At 37.8% G+C, this 19824-nt stretch overlaps 2 protein-coding genes across 4 annotated transcripts; both read right to left on the bottom strand.

Moving 5' to 3' along the window:
* Positions 1-49: 49 nt before the first annotated feature.
* Positions 50-12633, bottom strand: fsd1 (fibronectin type III and SPRY domain containing 1). Of its 2 annotated transcripts, none has more exons than XM_084388918.1 (13): positions 12525-12633; positions 11218-11313; positions 10854-10985; positions 9773-9874; positions 9367-9389; positions 8912-9033; positions 6823-7032; positions 6639-6737; positions 5667-5814; positions 5365-5447; positions 5007-5258; positions 4058-4146; positions 50-3360 (listed from the first exon to the last, which is right to left on the bottom strand). In XM_084388918.1, exons 1-13 carry the CDS (start codon positions 12537-12539, stop codon positions 3250-3252), a joined length of 1482 nt encoding a protein of 493 aa, XP_084245044.1. In that variant the 5' UTR covers positions 12540-12633; the 3' UTR covers positions 50-3249. The 2 variants fall into 2 exon arrangements, with proteins under 2 accessions (XP_084245044.1, XP_084245043.1); XM_084388917.1 differs by having other exon boundaries at positions 1989-3360; positions 11206-11313; positions 12525-12630.
* A 1532-nt stretch (positions 12634-14165) lies between these two features.
* ccdc181 (coiled-coil domain containing 181) lies at positions 14166-19400 on the bottom strand. Of its 2 annotated transcripts, none has more exons than XM_084388916.1 (6): positions 19252-19400; positions 17962-18081; positions 16715-17635; positions 16426-16572; positions 15017-15174; positions 14166-14912 (listed from the first exon to the last, which is right to left on the bottom strand). In XM_084388916.1, the coding sequence occupies exons 2-6, from the start codon at positions 18061-18063 to the stop codon at positions 14741-14743; spliced, it is 1500 nt and encodes a 499-aa protein (XP_084245042.1). In that variant the 5' UTR covers positions 18064-18081; positions 19252-19400; the 3' UTR covers positions 14166-14740. The 2 variants fall into 2 exon arrangements, with proteins under 2 accessions (XP_084245042.1, XP_084245041.1); XM_084388915.1 differs by having other exon boundaries at positions 16426-16599; positions 19252-19394.
* Between the last annotated feature and the right edge of the window lie 424 nt (positions 19401-19824).

Consider the following 19824-nt stretch of genomic DNA (forward strand, 5'->3'; position numbering starts at 1 on the left):
ACTGTGTCATTCTTTCTTCCTTGTGTGGATGTGCAAGACAACAAGTATGTTTGGCATTTGTTTTATTGACGTAACAGGTGGCGTAATAGTACGACTTTACAGTTTGACTTTCTTTAGACAGAAATGTTTCAAATGTCAGTTCAGATGTTTGATTAAAAGCATTGCAGATTATATTACATTAGCTTACTCATCCTCGTGTCGCTTCAAAACTGAATGACTAGCTGCGTTTACATGGACACAATCGGAATGAAATCAATCCGATTGATGAATCCGAACAAGGTGTTTACATGAATGATCAATAAAGTAATCGGGTTGATGCGCGCGTTTATATGTCACAAGTTTCAAATCGGATCTGATGTTTTGACATGCGCACACTGCACAAATATACAGAGTTTCCCACTTTTTCGCGCATAAATATTCTCCTCTATTGGATCTGTATTTGTTTTAAACAGCAGATGTTATATTAATTCGCCTCTGGTCATAATTTAGAGCATATTAACTGCTTTGCCGTGCTGCTTATTGATCACGCAGTAAAAATACCCCTCCCCGCGGCCAAAACCAGACGTCTGTGGATGAGAATCCAAAACAAGGACTGGTGGGACGTTGTCCTGCTTCACTTCACAGACGCGCGAGTGAAATGAGAATTTTAGAATGACGGGAAACTTATTAATATGACACTTTATTCAACAGGAAAAACAGCTCGTTCCGCGCGTCATACGTCATTACGCTATTTAACGTCATCGCACATGCGCAGTCCTTTCAGTTTCGGTTTTCAATCCGATCAAGTGTTTACATGTTCTCTCGATCGGATTACAAAAGGGATAAACCACCCCTTTCAATCCGATCGAAATTTCATTCGGATCGAGCTCAATCGGATCAATTAAGGTGTTTACATGAAGGTTTTTTAGTCCGATTGAGCTGTCAATCCGATTATAAGTGTCCATGTAAACGCAGCTACTGACTGATTGCTCTTTTCAATGCGGTTACAACATGGAGCTTTCAGGTTTTACAAATCATTTGAAACCAGCATGAGTGGGATATTTTTCTTTAGTAATAATTTGATAGCTTTGTGTGATTAACAGACTGAAATTTAATTTGTCTTTCAAAAAAAAAAAAATCCTAGTTCTTTGGAGAGTTAATGAAAGTAGCAGTGATGTCCGATTCATGAATGAATCATAATCTTGAGTCGGCTCTTTTCAACGAATTCAGACATGATTCAGACTGAATTTGTTTCCGGAGTTAAAATCTAGCAATGATCCATTTGCAGTGGTTCAAGTTAACAGTTCACTTAAAGGTGCAGTAAGCGCCACAACACACTTGTAGCCAATTAGCAGTAGGGGGCGTGTCCACTCACGATGGGGGAAGAGAGAGAGTGAGAAAGAGGGAGAGTAACATTGGTTTTGTTGTCCTCTCTCTTCTTTAAAAGATAAAAAGAAAGAGGTAATTTTGGGTCCATTCAATCCTGAGATTGCAGGAGAGTTTCACCTCCTTATCAAGGACAAGGAGCTGCGGGATTGTCGCGAGCGATTCAAAGTTTACTTCAGGATGTCAGTGGCTCAGTTAGATGCTTTGCTAGCGATACTTGAGCTACATATTAAAAAGAAGACCATCAATTTCCGCTAACCAATTGCTCCTGAACAGTTCTGGATTTTGGCGTTCGCTTGTACGGTGGCTCTGAATTGTCAAAACACCTCTAAAAATGCTTGCTACAGATGCGAAAAACACAGAAAATTGAATCCAATCAGATTTTTTTTTTATGACAGACTAAAGTTTTGGAGGCAGTGTGTAAATGTGATTCACAACGTGAGGTTCTATTTATTTTTTTAACTCAGTGTGCAAGGACCTTTAGTTGCCACTCATAACGGTCTTGTTACTATAGCTAACATTACAACAACAGCATATCTTGGTTTTGTGAAACACAGCAAAATCATCCTCAAAGCTTGAAGACTCAATTTTGTATTGGTTTGCAAATTTTTCTTCTTTTTTTTCGCAACGGATTAATACGCATCGGACTCGGTGTGCAAGGTTTCTGTGCATGACCATTTTTTAGCATGACAAATACGAAAAAACGCATATGAAATTTTCGGACTCTGTGCAAGGTCCTTAACAACAAACTCTTGCTTGTATATACTCTTGTGTGCTGCATGTTCATTCTTTGTTCTTCCTTGTCATTCGTTCATCAGCGTCGCTTTATTATTTTTTTATTCTTAGCACAAATTTGCTTCGCTTCAGCTATGATAAAGAGACATCCACTCTTGCACTGCGTGTTCCTGCATTTTAGGGGCGGAGCAATGAAGGGAGGGATGTGTTTGTTTAGGTTGTTTTCAAATATCAACAGTGTTCCTCAGAAATTGCTTACTGCGCCTTTAAGGGGAATATTGACTCTTGACTTAACTATCAAAACAAAGTCATATAGGTTTGGAACAACTTAAGGATGAGTAAATGATAGAGTTTTCATTTTTGGGTGAACTATCCTTTTTAAGAGGACCGCAATATGGCAAAAAAATCAGTCTTCTGTAATATGTAATATACGTAATTGCAGCAGGCATACAGAAAAGTAAATTCTGGTAAATATTTGCATCAAGAACACTGAAAATGTACCTTTCTGGGTGACAGATCATGAACAGACACACACAAACACACACAAATGGTTTGTTAAACCTGCCTCCTCCCTCAGATGCTGGAACTGCTGAATTAATACATTCTATAAAAGGCATTTGACGTTGATGATTTAGCTTAAGATTATTGTGCTACTCTGATACTAAGTGTACGTTTAAAAAGGTTTGTTTACGGAAGCAGCTAATGTAGCAGAATTCGAGGCATATCATTTAAGACATTCAGTGTGTAAATATAATACAGTTTCATCTGAGATTTCAGACATGCTGCTGTTGCATTGAAATAACTGTTCAAATGTGGCTCAAATACTGTGGTTTAAATGCTAAAAACAATACAACGTTTGGCCCTAGTGATATACACATGAACTCAAGGCTATTAAAAGCTCATTGCATGTTGAACTAGAGTAATACCCCATCATGTCTTAATTCAGGACACTGAAAGGCACAGAATCCAGACCAGTAAGCTAAAAGGAATGAGGAAGGCCAACTACAGCAGCTCTCCCCCTGGGCTGGCATGACATAGTGATGATAGGAAGAGCCTCCAGGCTTGTTGTGTCAGGGTTAGCCAGGTGTTCTCCAAACCTATGCATACATGTATCAATTCTAGAGTGTATGTTTATCAGTGAAGTATGATCTAGGTAAGGCTGGCATTAGAGCTGCTTGTATTGCTGTTTCTCTTCTGACCGCTCAACACGATACTGGGTACCTGAAGGCCCGTCTGCACTGAGAAACTCCCATTCCACACCTGTAGGGGGTGAAAGAGAGCATGAGGCTGTGTTTTTGTAGAAACAAAACTTCGTTTGTATCACCCTGTATACAAGTGCTGAGGAGACCTCCTGAGCTGAAATTCGGCGTTTTGTTTGCGAAACGCGCTGCAAGCAGTAGACCAATCACAACAGACTAGGCCATCTGACCAATCAGAGGAAAGGAGGGGTTTAGAGAGACCAAATTCTTTATCGAATCCTTTCAGACACTGTGCGAAAAGAGGTGATGCTGCAATGTATATTATGAGAAAATGTAAGTGCTTTTTGACTTTGGATGCATGTAAACCTATGGCAGGTGACCTCCAAAAACAAAATTAGTAACCCTTAAAATAGCATAATAGGGGCACTATAAAATCACTGCATAAAGCAATTCTCTTTCAACCATACACATGCAGTCAAACGTGTTGTGACTTGTATTTTTTTCTGCGCATCTTGTGCCATGACCTGGCATTTTTATGATGACGTGTCAAGTTAAAAATAGACCTCTTCTTTCTGTTCCATTCCGTTCCGCTCAATCAAGATGTTTTGGAATGCATCTCACATAAAGGACTCTGAAACACGTCGGATTAGCTTAATCATACACTCTGACTAGCAGACAAGACTGTGTTCAAAATATCCCTAATTTATGTGTGATTTAATTGTAAAATACAAAATGAGCTACAGTATATTGTATCTTACCATAAAGGCTGGTATAACAGGCTGCTGAAACTTGGTTCTGAAGGTATGAAGGAGAGTTTTGGTTCTGGAGTTGTAAAAAGACAATGTGCCTGAAATAGGTGAGGTAAAACAAGAACAATTAGTAGTTACTAAGTAGTGGTCGACTGATATGAATTTTTGATGGTTAATGCCAATAACTCCGAGAGCAATGACCAATGGAAGATATAAATTATGTTATGTGATAAATATACATTAGCTGTAATTTAAAGATAGAAAATAACAACAACAAAAAAATGTATTTGACATATTATTAAATAAATTAGAAAGAACTCATTTAAAAATGAATCATTATGAAACAAATAATTTGAATAATTTGTAAGAAATAATTAAAAAAATAAACAGATTTATACTTTGTATAAAAACTTATTGATTCTGTAATCAGATTTTAGTATTTTTCACAAATAAAGAAATTTTGACAAAAAAAAAGGAAGTAAACACTGTAGCCAACAGTGCACTCAGTAATCTATTAAGTCTGTCTGGGAGTCATATTTTCTCAAATAAAGACCAGGTAATGCTAATTTTACATACACTACACAGTATGACATGAATATTGGCATAGTGACCAAATGGATATAGTGCCAACATAGATTGAAATCAAGGATTCAAAGTTTGTCGTTCATGCACATCCAGTGACAGCTCTCCTGTCCACACAAATTTGTATAAAAGTTCTGGCGCTGTCAAAATAAAAGTCCCGCTTCCAACACTTATATATTCCAAATATCGACCAAAGCTGATATATCGCTTGACCACTATATAAAATATACAATAGGTGACTGCTGCAACTAGCTGTTTCTCACACTGCAAACAATGTCAATTTGTTTTCATCATAGCTACCAAGTTAGTTTCAGAGCTAACAACAGGCAAACTGTGACACTGTCCTTCATTTTGTCATTTTTATAGCTTAACTCACCCTCTTCGTAGTTGCAGTAAATGCCGATGCGGTCCGGAATGGGGCAGTCCAGTGTTCTGGCTTTATTGTTGTGCTTGGCCGTGAAGCTCTGCTGAAGCCAGTTGTTCAGGTGGATGCACCAGGAAGCGTTACTCTTCCCCAGCTGATCAAAGCGACCTAGAGACCGCAAAGCGATCCCCACTGCAAACGCCTTACTCTCCTTATCAAACCGTACCTCCCAGTAATGCTGCCCGGCATCGATCATGGTGTCTCCTGAACATTGGAGAGAAATTGGGGAGTTTTTGAATGAACACTCTCAAAGTCGAGAGTTCTTCGATGTCTTGTAGCTCTTCTGTGTAATGTGTTTGTGTTGACTCACCCAGGACAGTGTAAGACTCAGCTGTGAAGCGGTCTCGGCCCACTCTAGCCGATGGAGCTCTTTTGGGGGACATCATGGCTGTCCTGAGGGAGAAAACGAATTATGAGATGGGACAAGCGCAACAGTGGCTTATGGCTGGGCAAAGGCTGGCATACAAACATTTCACAGCATGTTTTCTGACTATACCAGCCATGAGAAGCAATAACCAAACAAATGCATTTAATGGCAACAGCTGTTCAGTGGCACTGCTGTCAATGTACAGCACATTTAAGTGTGAGAAGATATGTAGGTGTGAATCTGACCTTGCAGGAGAATGCATGGGAGAGTTGGTCCTGTTCTTTTCCTTACGGATGTCCTGGACCTTCCCACCACTGCTGTCCCATTCCACGCTGAGATCCTCCACCTTCAGGTTCTGATGGGACGAACCTGCGTCAAGTTTAAAGACGAATGCTGGAAGCAAACAAGAAGAAGAGATAAAGGTAAGAGATTAAGTTTATTTTTCTTGATTTTTTCCATGTTTTCAACACCTCCCATGTTACATGAAACATGGGAGGGGGGGGGGATTTGCAATTTTTCTGATAAAAAGGTTTACTGTGCTTGTTTTGAAATTGTATATCAATATGACTATGTAATAATAACTGCAGGTTGCCCTTAAGTTTCTCTTTTGGTGAGTTGAGTATTAAGTAGGTTTATAAGCTCTTCTCATTAGAAGTTTGGGAAGATGGTTGGTGCATGATGTTGCCTTCCAAATTGTATGTTATAAATGGCCCAAACTCAGAGCAGATACAGAGATGGAGTTTGTGTGGAGCAGCATTTACTGTGAACCGAGCTGCTCCAAAACACTGAAAACATAGACGAATGAGCTTCTCGAATGTAAAAGAACAAAGTACCGCGCTTCACTCTGAAACATGCAGCTTAATCTGAGCCTTTTTAAAATTATAATTACATTATATGCCAATTAATCAACATACTCTAAATAAAGAAATTTCAGAAAAGACATTATAATGCACTGAACAGGCATTCATGTATAGGGGGCATAATGACTTCCATATATCATTATTGTTATTTTAAAAGTTAACGTTAAATTGACAGCCCTAAATTGTATTTCACAAAGAGGCAGATGTACTACAGTTGTGGTCTCTAAATCAGTCTTTAACAAACAGTTTTAGTAGGGGTAGTGCTTTGTAACCTCCGAAAGACTCTTTTCTGTGAGGAGAAGAAACTTCATGCCTCATTACCCTCTGTGTGTGTGTATGTGTGTAAGTGCAGCCTACCATGTGTTTCTAGAGAAACTGGCTCTGAGAATTCACCCGCCACAGCTTTATTGCACGCCTTCACTCTAAAGGTCATGTAACGCGTGTCAAAACGAAGGCCTGAAAAACAAATGACATCACGGTTACCGCTTTATCAAAATCTACTCAAGAAAAGATAACATCCAAAACAAACATCAGCACTTACCTGTGAGTGTGTACTCGGTTTCTTTTATCCCTTCCATCACCATCCAGGGATAGTCTTCTCGAGCCCGAGGGGGACCTTCATGATTGGTTCTCCGATATTCCAGGATGTAGTGGTCGATTTTGGAGTCGGCTTCAGGTAAGGTCCACACCACTGTGACTGTGTTATCAAACACCTGGCATTCAGCCACGAGAATTTCTGGCGTGGCAGGCACTATAGGTGAGAGGAACAGAGATCTGATACTGGAGTCCTCTGTTCAGAGATACTAGCCAAAGCCTAACATTTTCATCAACAATCTGGATCATGTGACATGGGAATTCTGAAATTATTGTATTTCAAAATGTATATTTGTATATTTCAAAATGTATACACACACACACACACACACACACACACACACAATATATATATATTTATATATATATATATATACAGTGCTATGCATAAGTGAATACACCCATGCTAAAGTTGACTAAAAAGAGGAATAAAAAATCATATTTTGGAAATTGAACTTAATGCCTTAATTAAAAAAATTAGGAAAAATCCAACCTTTAAGGACACCAATTTTCTTTGTGAATGAATAATGTATCGTAAATAAATAAATGTTCTTCCTTAAAATACATGGTGCATAAGTGTGTACACCCCTATGTTAAATTCCCATAGAGGCAGGCAGATTTTTATTTTTAAGTATTTAAAAAAAAATTTTTTTTAGGATACTATGCATCCTGATAAAGTTCCCTTGGCCTTTGGAATTAAAATAGCCCCACATCATCACATAGCCTTCACCATACCTAGAGATTGGCATGGAGTACTTTCCATAAGATAATCTCTCAATGCAAATCAAACCAGCTATTAGGCTAACTGAAATAAAACCATGCCAATCTCTAGGTATGGTGAAGGCTATGTGATGATGTGGGGCTATTTTAATTCCAAAGGCCAAGGGAACTTTATCAGGATGCATAGTATCCTAAAAAAAAAAAAAAAAAAAAACTTAAAAATACAAATCTGCCTGCCTCTATGGGAATTTAACATAGGGGTGTACACACTTATGTATTTTAAGGAAGAACATTTATTTATTTACGATACATTATTCATTCACAAAGAAAATTGGTGTCCTTAAAGGTTGGATTTGTCCTAATTTTTTTAATTAAGGCATTAAGTTCAATTTCCAAAATATGATTTTTTATTCCTCTTTTTAGTCAACTTTAGCATGGGTGTATTCACTTATCCATAGCACTGTATATATATATATATCGTTTATTTCACACAGTGTTCTTAGTTTCAATTAGTTTGTAGTTTATACATTTCTTTACACACAAACACATTACACACACACACATATATATATATATATATATATATATATATATATATAGTTAATTATTTATTAAATTAATTATAATGTATTTAAAACATTTCTAAAAAATGTAACTTGATTTAATTTGATCATAAATAGCATATGACCCAGCCTCAGGCTGTATTGAGGGATTACTTCTGGTATGTTTAGTTTATTAAAAACACAAAGTGCGTTTACATGCACAACAATAAACGGTTTTAACAGGTAACAAGAAAATCTGTCTGCATTTATGTGAAATTAAGTATTGTTTATTATACCAGATATATTGACACTCCCCGTAAAAAACTGTATTTGATTGAAATGCTTGTTTTGAAATATTTCACATTCTACCAATGATAAAACTTTGCTAGATTATGAGTTTTACTCATATTATGAGAGGTACTCAAAGGGTGGGGCCTTTGAGTACCTTTATGAAAACTGTTTCATAAAAACAAGTCAGTTTTACTTCTAAACTGTACTTGGCTGTATAGTGATTTTCAAGTTGAAATTGTGTATAACACACGTTAAACAAGTATATTAGGTATGGGAGCAACAAACATTGAGTTTTCATCTTTGGATAGGGTCATTGGGATAGTTTTTGGCTATTTTTGATTGGCCTTTGGGCTGGTTTTGTTACACAGACCTGGCAATCCTGCTAATAAAACAGTTAACATGCAAAGTAGGCTGAAATCTAGGTGTGTCGACTGACCTTTGCTTAAATTGTTTATGAGCTTTTCTCATTTATGCCACACTAACCTGGAAGAAATGTGATGGCCTTCAGCATGTTTCTTTCCTGAGTGAAGTCCACCATCATGTGATTCATACTGTCGCTGGCCTTTGCTTTCAGGGACAGCCGAAACGCTGGAGCCATAGTCACACTGCAGACACACAGACCCGCAATAAACACTTACAGTCAGTCTACAAAGACATTAAACTGACAGACTGAGAACAGGAACATGGGAATTTAATGAAGGAAATGTCAATGAAGGCAAAATAAATCACTCCATGGCATGCATATACACAGGCACACACACCCGGGGAGACAGACGAAATGAGAACTAATAAAAATGACTATAATTTGCTAAATCTATTTGTATTAAATGAGTTAATAATAAAATGAATGAACTTTCATGGGAGGAATGTTTGAAGATGTTCTACACTGTGGGCATTGAACTCAATCAAAGATCTAAGTATGGACATTTGTACAGTACCTATCCTTTATGTCTTTGGCCGCCTGCAGCAGAGAGGAAAGAGAAAAAAGGAAGAGACAGAAAGAGATAGGGAGCAAGAGAACTGAGTCTCATTGAGTCTCAACAACACACAATACATCAGTCATACCAGCACGTGTTAGCAAGAAAAGCCAGCAGCCTCTGACACAATTTGCCACTTTGTTAGAAAAAGCAACAGCAGTGCCAAACGGTTGTAAACACACAATCAAATAATCATCATAAATGCTTTGACAATGTAAATATTTGAGGACAAATGTCCTAAAAGAAGTTGTATAAATATAACTATATTCAAATGTGTATCAAAAAAGGTAATAGGTTGAAACACCATAAAGTTATTTAGTCTGAATAGATGAATTGTAATGGTGGAAACATTCAAAGTGGGCGTTACCTGAGTGAAGCTGTCATTCCCGGATGAGCAGAGCGTCTGATTGGCTAATTCCAACAGCTCCTCTGAGCTCTCTAGGGCTTTGGTGCATGCGCTCAGCTGGCTCTGAAAAGACAATCAGAATATCACTGGACAATAATCCAGAATGGTTTACATAACTCTACTCCTCTTTAGAGACCATATACGCTTTTGGTCTTATCAAACTGATTTATCTCTAGCAGTATGCTAAATTGTTGTAGCGTTCTTGTATTTTGCATACTGCTGTTATTCTTGGAACTGGAGGCTTAACCTTATTTGCACTTGATTTGAATGCTTTTCTACATTGCTGCTTTGTTCCAGTTTGGTTGCTACCTGTTCCAGTTAGTCATTTAGGCAAAAATGGCATTTTGAAATATAGGCTATTAAAAATTGAAAACAGTTATTTTAAATTGTAATAATATTTTACAGTATTACTGTTTTACTGTATTTTTGATCAAATAAATGCCTTCGTGAGTGTAAGAGAAACAAATCTTACAGACCCTGTGGTGTTAAAAAAAAAAAGAAGAAAAACTTTATTGTCTTGATCATAGGGCTTCATATATGACAAAATACTGATTAGAACAATATAATATATATCATGGAGTATATAATAACTGCAAACAAAAACAAGAGCGGATAAAATGGTTAACCTCAATGTTTTCACACTGTGACTTCAGGGTCATACATACAAGAGAATATGCTTTTAAATGATATTCTTCAGTAGGTAAAATTTACTTTGACCTCTGTCATTACGCTCTTTACTACGTTTAATGGTGACGAATGTGTGTTGTAAAATGCTGTGTTTCAGATGTGCACGTACATACAAGGATGGATTATACACACACACAGACACTAATCCTCAAGGATTTCTTATTATCCTTCTCTTAACATGACACATCTAAGTCATGCACAAGTTCTAAAGCCATCTCACTCTGCCTTTTACTGATTATATCTGATCACTCAGACTAGAAAATATAAAACATCTGAATAAATTTAGGTTGAATTTGTTAATCTGTACTTTGTCCAGGGATCATTCCATTGAGCTGAGCTCATCCAGTGCTCTCACCTGTAGCTCATATGTGCGGCTGGCTCTTTCCTGCTTGATGCGTGTCACCATGCCCTCTTTCAATTCGTCCAGGACAGCATGCAGAGAACTAAACTCTGACTCCAGATCCTCCTGCGCTCGGTTTGAGTTCGCCTGCAAACACCACCACCAGAGTGAATGCAGAGTTAAAGCTGCATTGACTTGTGTTTATTGCTTGAAACTGTATTGCTGTTGCAAATTGCTGATTTAGTGAAATGCGTCTAGGTAAACACTGTGTTTGCAACACATTTGGGACATCTGAGAGCTGACAAAGACATTTCCTGATTCATCAAACAGTTCACTAACTAAATGCGAGTAAAAAGAGAAGGCTTACTATGGTGATTACCTCTAGGTTCTCTAGATTCTGCTTTAGACAGCAGATGAAGTTCTGAATCTCTTCATTCTTCAGAGCCAACGTAGTGATAATCTTCCTCAGTGACTCCTGAAACATGCATGTGAAATCACAAATGCATTCATACACTGAGTGAGTCATAAAATACCAAAACGTAATCAAACCAATAATAGGTTGACAATGGTTGCACGTGCAGTCTCGCGAAGCAGATGAAGCAAAAGGTTTTTACATGAGTTCATTGCTATAGTCCTATTAGATTTGTAACATTGCTTTTGAATTACAATTTTACACCTTTAATTAAAATAATATAAGAATATTATATAGAATTAATATATAACAACTTTTATTACATGCCAGTTTTTTTAAGCTGGTGGAACTGATGGTTGGTCATGTGACCTTAACATGGTAGCGCCCCTTAGGGAGGACTAATTTAGACTGATATGACTGGAATCATTTTAATATTTCTCAAAAGTGCTATTTAATGTAAAAAAAAAAAAAACTATTTAGTTAGCAAAAAAATTACTGACTGCACCTTCAACACAATTTGTTTGGTGTAATTCAGATAATACTTTCCTATCGGCGTCATAATTTCATTGTCTATTTTTGAGTGTTGCCTTGGGACACGAGCAGAGACTTGTTAAGCACGTTAGACAGAGGAAGGAGAATGAGCTGATATTACTGTAAATTACTGTATATTACTCGTGCAGGGTAGATCAGAAATGTCATGTTTCATTCTCATCTCATCCAGGCTGCTTGTATTGGATTAAGTCACTGATGATGAGCCACGCAGAAGCGGCTTTATATCCGGGGCGCCTCCCTGAAGCCTGAAGCTTCTAACAATACAGGCCGGTTTGGTGTTTCCCTGCACCAAAATTTGTTCTGGCTTGTGGTTTTTCATGTATTACTGCACAGAAATGTTATTTCCTCCCTTAAGAACATTTCCCCTAATAAATATTTCAAACAATACTCGTTTCACGTTACAGAGCTGCGAGAACTAGGGCGGTTTCTGGGGATCCAGACTGACTGTTGTTGTTGATCAACATTTTGGGGAAATCTTCATGTCTGCATCATGGATTTAAACACTGTAGAAATCACATCGATGTGAAGATGTTACTTCCAGACTGTCTTTTACAAGGACACATTTCCATTTACACAATGGGCGGAGGACATTTGGAAGTGAAGCTACGAGCTAACGGTATTTCGTCTTTAGTAACTTATCTCTTTTAAAACGCAGCATCTTCTTTCTTTGTCATCAGACGCGTATCAGTGGTAATTTCTCTAAAACAGCGGTTGCTGCTTACCTTCTGGTCGTCCATGCTGTCAGCATGCAGCACCTGTTTCAGATATTCTCAGGATATTTATCCCAGGTCGTCCGCTATAGCGCTCCTCCGCTGGTACTGATGTTGCTATGGAGCATTGCATCCCTCAACGACTCATTAGCGGCATAGAGAGTTCTGCGCAGGCGCACAACATGGATGCTGGGTAATGTAGTTTTCCTAATACATCTCACAACACCACTGTTATTGTTGAACTAGCCCATGTTATGTGAAATTTTGAAATATATAATATATAAATGTGAACATTTGTTACACACATACTAGTAAACTCAGATTTTCTCATGTTGAATATACACTAGCCTATACTATATAATCTATCAAAAGTGAGAATAATTGGCCTACAGTTTTATAAATGTTTTTGAAGGCTGCATTTATTTGATCAAAGTACAGTAAAAACAGTACTATTGTGAAATATTATTACAGTTTAAAATAACTGTTTTCAATTTTAATATATGTTCAAATATAATTAATTATTGTGATGGCAAAGCTATATTTTCAGCATCATTATTACTCCAGTCTTCAGCGTCACATGATCCTTCAGAAATCATTCTAATATGTTGATTTGCAGTTCAAGTACTTTTAGCGCTCAATTATTAATAATGGTTCTTATTATTACCGTGTTGAAAACACATTATTTTCAGGATTTTATGATGAATAAATAGTACGAACAACATTTGTTTGAACTATAGAAATCTTATATATTTGATGCATAATATGCCTATGGACTTTTTTTCAATCAACATTAAGATTACAAGTTTTAATTTGTAATTTTGTATGAATGTGTATAACTTATGCAGTGACTGACTGGTCACCTTTTTTTTTTTTTTTTAAGTACAAATCCATATAGTCTTTCAGTTAAAGGGATAGTTCACCCAAAAATGAAAATTCTGTCAGTAATTACTCACCCTCATGTTGTTCCAACCCCGTAAGACCTTCGTTCATCTTCGGAACACAAATTAAGATATTTTTGATTAAATCTGAGAGCTGGATCTCTCCTCCATAAGCTTCTAAGGGATTGAAACTTGCTGGCCCAGAAAAGTTATTAAAGACATCGTTAATATAGTCCAAGTGACTACTGTGGCTCAATCTTAAGTTTATCAAGCAACGAGAAAACTTTATTCAACTATTCATTTCCTTCTCTCTGGGCCTTGAGTGAGTTCACGTAGTAAAACAGAGCAGCGCTTCTGTGTTGTACGTCACACGCATCACACACATGACCAGCGTCGCCCAATAGTGAGCCTACGTGTGACGTACAACACAGAAGCGCTGCGCTGTTACACTACGTGAACTCACTCGAGGCCCACAGAGAAGGAAACGAAAAGTGGGATAAAGTCGTTGTTTTTGTTTACTTTTTGCGCACAAAAAGTATTCTCGTCGCTTGATAAATTTAAGATTGAGCCACTGTAGTCACTTGGACTATTTTAACGATGTCTTTAATAACTTTTCTGGGCCGGCAAGTTTCAATCCCTTAGAAGCCTATGGAGGAGAGATCCAGCTCTCAGATTTAATAAAAAATATCTTAATTTGTGTTCCGAAGATGAACGAAGGTCTTAAGGGGTTGGAACAACATGAGGGTGAGAAATTACTGACAGAATTTTCATTTTTGGGTGAACTATCCCTTTAATATGAGGTCATCAAATCTGCATGCATAATAATGATAAAAGAAATGCAGTTTAAAATGGAGTACAGCATTTTACTTTGCAGTGAATTTCATGCCAACCACCCCTAGATCACTGAAACTTTGAGCTGCTGCATTTCTATTGTTCCTGCTGTTCTGCAGCAGACACAGGGCAAATCTACAGGATAGCCAGCTAAACAAAAAATGACAATATCTGATGATTCAGCATTTATGCAAAACTCCATTAAATCATCTTGGTGTAGCAATTATTTTAAGTGCTTAAAGCTGTTGGATCACAGACATCCACTCGAGCACTTGTTTGATCTCTGTATACTGAAAAAGGATAAATAGAAAATTAATTAAAGTGAGCTCCTGTTTGTGTTCTTAACCACATGATCTTTCATCCACTGTATCAGGGAGACGAGACAACAGATCTTTTATGATGTTTGATAGAAAGGTAACCATAGATACAGTTGAATGGGTGCCTCTGCAGTAACCACGGTGATTGCTGAATTGGAGGAACTTCAGATTGGTCAGATCAGATGTGTACAGTACGAGGTGATCAGTAGTGGTACCCACAGGGGTCACTGAATCGAAAGGGTTTAATCTCATTGACAGTGCAGACGAGGTCATGCATGCGTCTTGCTCTTCGCTCCTCCAGCACGAGCCTGCGTGAGCGCTCTCGAGCTGCCTGCTGTTCTGCTCTTTTCTCTGTACGCTTTCTTCTCAACCATCTATTGTCCAAAAGAACAAGAGGGAAATGCTTGCACGTTAGTTTCAAATACAATTCTCCCTCTGTTTTCTGATTTTTAGAAGAGCAATATGGTGCTGAACTCACTGCCTGAAGGCCTTCTCACTCTCTTCTCGGCTATGCAGGCAAAAGCCGCTCTCCATTTCCAGTCTCCTCATCTCTTCTACCTGTTTGTCTTTGAACTGCTGTTCCTGTTTCTTCTGGAGCCAATGTTTAAAGGCCTCCTCTGGGTCACCACAATCCCTCTACCAGAACAACAAAAACAGTACAAGTGACAATCTTTGGTTAGCATAAGATTCTTTTTTCAAAAACATAAAAAAATATTTTATAAAAAATATATTTTTATTTTTAAAGGCCAGTTACTTCATGGATCCAGGATACTATGCATCCTGATAAAGTTCCCTTGGCCTTTGGAATTAAAATAGCCCCACATCATCACATAGCCTTCACCATACCTAGTGATTGGCATGGTTTTATTTCAGTTAGCCTAATAGCTGGTTTGATTTGCATTGAGAGATGATCTTATGGAAAGTACCCCATGCCAATCTCTAGGTATGGTGAAGGCTATGTGATGATGTGGGGCTATTTTAATTCCAAAGGCCAAGGGAACTTTATCAGGATGCATAGTATCCTGGATCCATGAAGTAACTGGCCTTTAAAAATAAAAATCTGCCTGCCTCTATGGGAATTTAACATAGGGGTGTACTAACTTATGCACCATGTATTTTAAGGAAGAACATTTATTTATTTACGATACATTATTCATTCACAAAGAAAATTGGTGTCCTTAAAGGTTGGATTTTTCCAATTTTTTTTAATTAAGGCATTAAGTTCAATTTCCAAAAGATGATTTTTTATTCCTCTTTTTAGTCAACTTTAGCATGGGTGTATTAACTTATGCATAGCACTGTATATATGCCAAGTAATGTTTATATACATGTATACAGTATTATGCAAAAGTCTTTTAGTATTTTCACCAAAAAAGGTTTTAAGCCAGTTATTTATATCTTTTGCTGTAGTGTGTCAGTAGGAAATATCAGTCCAAACATTCCTTTTGCCATTAATTGTAATAATCCAGTGATATTTTTGTATGCACAAGGAGTCTGACAACAGCTGGTATGCTCCACACGGAGATCTGATCTCACCATCATCGAGTCCATCTGTGATCACATGAAGAAACAGAAAAAACGGAGACAGACTAAATCCAACTGTGGCAACGTCTCCAAGACGCTTGAAGAAAGCTACCTGCAAAGCCACCTGAAAAAACTATGTGCAAGTGTCACTAGGACAAAAAGTTCATTGTAAAAATCTGTTTATGAGATTATTTTTGAAAGCATCTTCACTTTACAGCATTTTTACACAAGTGCCTAAAACTTTTCACAGTACTGTAACTTTGCAGGTAGGTTTCTTCAAGCGTAATAGACATTGCCACGGTATTTCTAGAGTTAGTCTGTCTCTGTTTATTCTGTTTAAATGGCTCCCCCTAGTGGACATACCATGCAGCTCATCCTTTCCATTTCCTGGGCTTTCTGAACTCTCCTCTCATCCAGCAGCTGCTCTCTTTTCCTCATTAGCCACGATTGGAAGGCTATCTCGTTCTCCTGACGTTTCTGTTCCTCTTCCTCTTTTTTCTTCAACTCATCCTGAAGAAGCAAAGAGGAGGGAGAAGTCTAAAAAAAACGTTAGACCTGTTTGAAATAAGCCGTCAAATAGAAACTGAAATCAGATTTTATAATACATTAAGACAGAAACTGATATTATACTGATATTGAAACCACATTACACCTCTTTGGCTTGCCTCTCCCTCCGCTGCTGAAGTTTGGCCAGTAATTCTTTCTGCTGTGGTGACAGGGAGAAGGTGGCATGTGAAGAAGCTCCATTTGCAGACTGGACCCTGCGCTTGGTGCCCTCGACCCATGCTCCCCTTTGGGACAGTCTGGCAGAACTGGGTCTATTTCTGTGCTTCGGTGGAGGTTTGGGGATGTACAAAGACTCAGTGCCAGGGGGAAAAGATGAGGTAGAATTCTGTCTCAGAGAGGAGACCGGACTCTTGCTGAGATGGAGATCAAGCTCATTTTGCCGTGAAGACGCTCGCTGAATGTCGCTGTGAGAAACCGGCAATGGAGGAAGCAATCCTTGACTTTCCATCTCCTTTATACTCACCAGATCAAACTTCCCATCTTTTTCAACCAAAATCCGTCCTTCTTTCGCTCCTTCGTTGTGTTCATCCTCAGGGTCTCCTATGTCGCTTCCCTCCCTCTGAGAGATCTTCAGCCTCTGCATTTGTCCGGATACCTCTCGATCTTCCTCTAAGTGCTCACAGGAGGCGCTGTTGCTCTCTTGAGTGTCGAAATCCAGCGCAGGCACCACCAGGTCAACCAGAGTGTCTTTAAACTGCAGGCGTCTGCGGCGGCTCTGGTCTGGAGGATCCTGGTCCTGGAGTTGTTTGTTAGCCTCTTGAATCTTTTCCAAAATGTATTTCTTCTCTTCATCGAGGTCTTCGTCGTTCTGTAAATGTGGAGAGGTTATAAGGTCATCCCTGTCGGGATCTAACGCACCTTCTAATGGCTCCATAGGTGTTGGCCACCTTTCATCTGCTTCGTCGTCATCCATTTCCCTATGTTTGTGCACGTCCTTAATTTCTTTAGGTTCATCTTCTTCAAGCTCTTTGTCGATCTGAGCTTCAATGTCATCATCATCAGGATCCTTTGTTGTAGAAAATAATGTGTTCAGTTTGAGAAAAACAGAATGAGAAAAACGGCATTGTGCAACGGAATAAGAAAAACGGCGTTGTGCAAGTTAAGGAGAGCATGATCTCTGAAGAATCAGATACATAGAGCGTATGTGTTGAATAATGCAACGCCATGAGACATAGTTCTCTGGGTGAGTGAAAGTGTGTATGGATCTGTGTCAGTGTGGATTTCACACACACAGGTACAGCGTCTGTGTAATGGAATACCACAGACTATTCCAGAGAACTGTCTCCAAGATATGAACCTGTTTCTGACATCATTGTGCATTGACTCACTTACCTGTTCCTCACTCTTGCTCTCCTCGCTGATAAGCCAGTCCAGGTCTTTCTCAAAGTCATCCTCATACTCATCCGGAGTGTTTTTGACCGCAGAAACACTCATGCTTTCTTCGCTTTCTCACTAAGACGCAGCAAATGAAACATGGATCACAATAGAGATAAAAAAAAAACTTGTCTCGCTCATCATAGAGTCATTTTATTATTGAGCAAAATTATCTTTTAGAGTAAAGAAATATTTATAATTATTTGAAATACGTCATGAATGTTAGTAAATAGTTTATTGATCATTCTTAATTCTAAATTTACTTTAGTTACATTAAAGCATACAGATTAATATCTAAACATACAATTACATAGATGACATACAGAAATACGTCTCACTTAAAAGTACAATACACTTGGTGTGTTTGTTGACATGGACATAAAATCTTATGATTAAAAAATGATTAAAAAATGATTTAGATGCAGAGTGTTTCAGAAAGAGCAACACATGGAATCTGACCCATAATTCTCTCTGAAATAAAATAAAATGTAAAAATATTTTTTTTACTTTTATTTCAGAAGGTAAAAGTTAAAAAGATACATCATGCAGATGCGCTGGGACACATCATCAGTGATGTATCCTGGGGTCATTGGGTGTTTCGGGTCTTTCAACGTCAGACACCCTCGCCCAGGCGACCCGGCCGGAGTTGATCAAACCCCGGCCTGTGTCCCAGCAGCATTTGTCCATGGTTCTGCCCTCTTAAGGAGCACATAATTCTCACTGAAATAAAAATTTTAAATATTTAAAAAACTTATTTTATTTCAGCTAGTTACCATGGCATCATTTCTCATTTTTATTCAGTTTTCCTTGGTGTACTAAAGTAACTAAAACTAAAATAAAAATAAATAAATAAAACTATAGGCCTATAGAGATATAAAAAATAAAAATAAAACTAGTAAAAATGACTAAAACACAACAAAATTACTAAAGCTTTAACTACTCTGGTCCACATACAGTGACAATTCTAAATTGTTGTTATTCATTCTTTATTTTGTAAATTACGACTTTGCAAATGCAATTTATATGTTTAAAGGGGGCTTTATATTTGTAAATGCCAGATAAATTTTACTAAATGCACTGCAATGCCAAAATAATTCATGTTAAATCTGCGTGATAAAATCTAATTTTTATGTGCATTAAGGCTGATAATAACACCAAACCTGGTGGCCGTCTCGTCTCAGTGCATGATAGATTTGTTTTTAGAATGTGGTTATTATTTTCCCACGCCTAAAAATGAATACAGCTTACCTTCAAAACTTCTGTATGGTGTTGCCTCGCGTTGAGAGCAAAAATAATGAATGGTAATTCATTAGCCGCCCTATATATTCTAGAGAGCTGGTCTCTACCCGCACCTGTACATTAGAGAGCAGCTCTAATCCTCTGCTGGCCTCAGCCTCAAAGTAGCATGTAACAGGTGTTGCCATAGAGACACACAACACGGCCTGTCGTGGGTGCGCGCATGCGCAGACTCTTTGTAAATGTAGAAGGTAGAGCCAGCCAGATTTTATCTGTGATACAGTTGGTGGAAAAATAAACAAGATACAACAAAGGATAGTTTGGTTTGTTTGTCCAAATCTTCATGAATAAACAAATTTATGTCCTTAATGTCCTCTGCTTATTTTACCTTATTTTTTTATTTCTTGTCTATTCGTATACTTTATATGCTTTGGCAATATTCTACAAAAATCAGGTCAACAACATTAGCACAAAGGCAACAATTGTTGTACGTTATTATTATCATTATTATTATTAAAGGTATGTATAGAAGGATAGGGCAGGGACACAAGGGAGTGACAGTGGAAAAGCGTCTGTGGAAAAGTC

This window comes from Rutilus rutilus (genome assembly GCF_951802725.1).
Source record: "Rutilus rutilus genome assembly, chromosome: 19".
Lineage (NCBI taxonomy): Eukaryota > Metazoa > Chordata > Actinopteri > Cypriniformes > Leuciscidae > Rutilus > Rutilus rutilus.

What these genes read in the sequence shown, in the direction of transcription:
- fsd1 (XM_084388917.1), bottom strand. An exon ending in GCCGCACATATGAGCTACAG is followed by an intron (nt 9,875 to 10,853) that starts GTGAGAGCACTG and finishes TTGTCTTTTCAG; the next exon opens with AGCCAGCTGAGCGCATGCAC. An exon ending in AACCGAGTACACACTCACAG is followed by an intron (nt 6,738 to 6,822) that starts GTAAGTGCTGAT and finishes TTTGTTTTTCAG; the next exon opens with GCCTTCGTTTTGACACGCGT.
- ccdc181 (XM_084388915.1), bottom strand. Translation starts at nt 18,063, where the DNA reads ATGAGTGTTTCTGCGGTCAAAAACACTCCGGATGAGTATGAGGATGAC. An exon ending in AGAGCAAGAGTGAGGAACAG is followed by an intron (nt 17,636 to 17,961) that starts GTAAGTGAGTCA and finishes TCTACAACAAAG; the next exon opens with GATCCTGATGATGATGACAT. An exon ending in TGGAAAGGATGAGCTGCATG is followed by an intron (nt 15,175 to 16,425) that starts GTATGTCCACTA and finishes TTGTTCTGGTAG; the next exon opens with AGGGATTGTGGTGACCCAGA.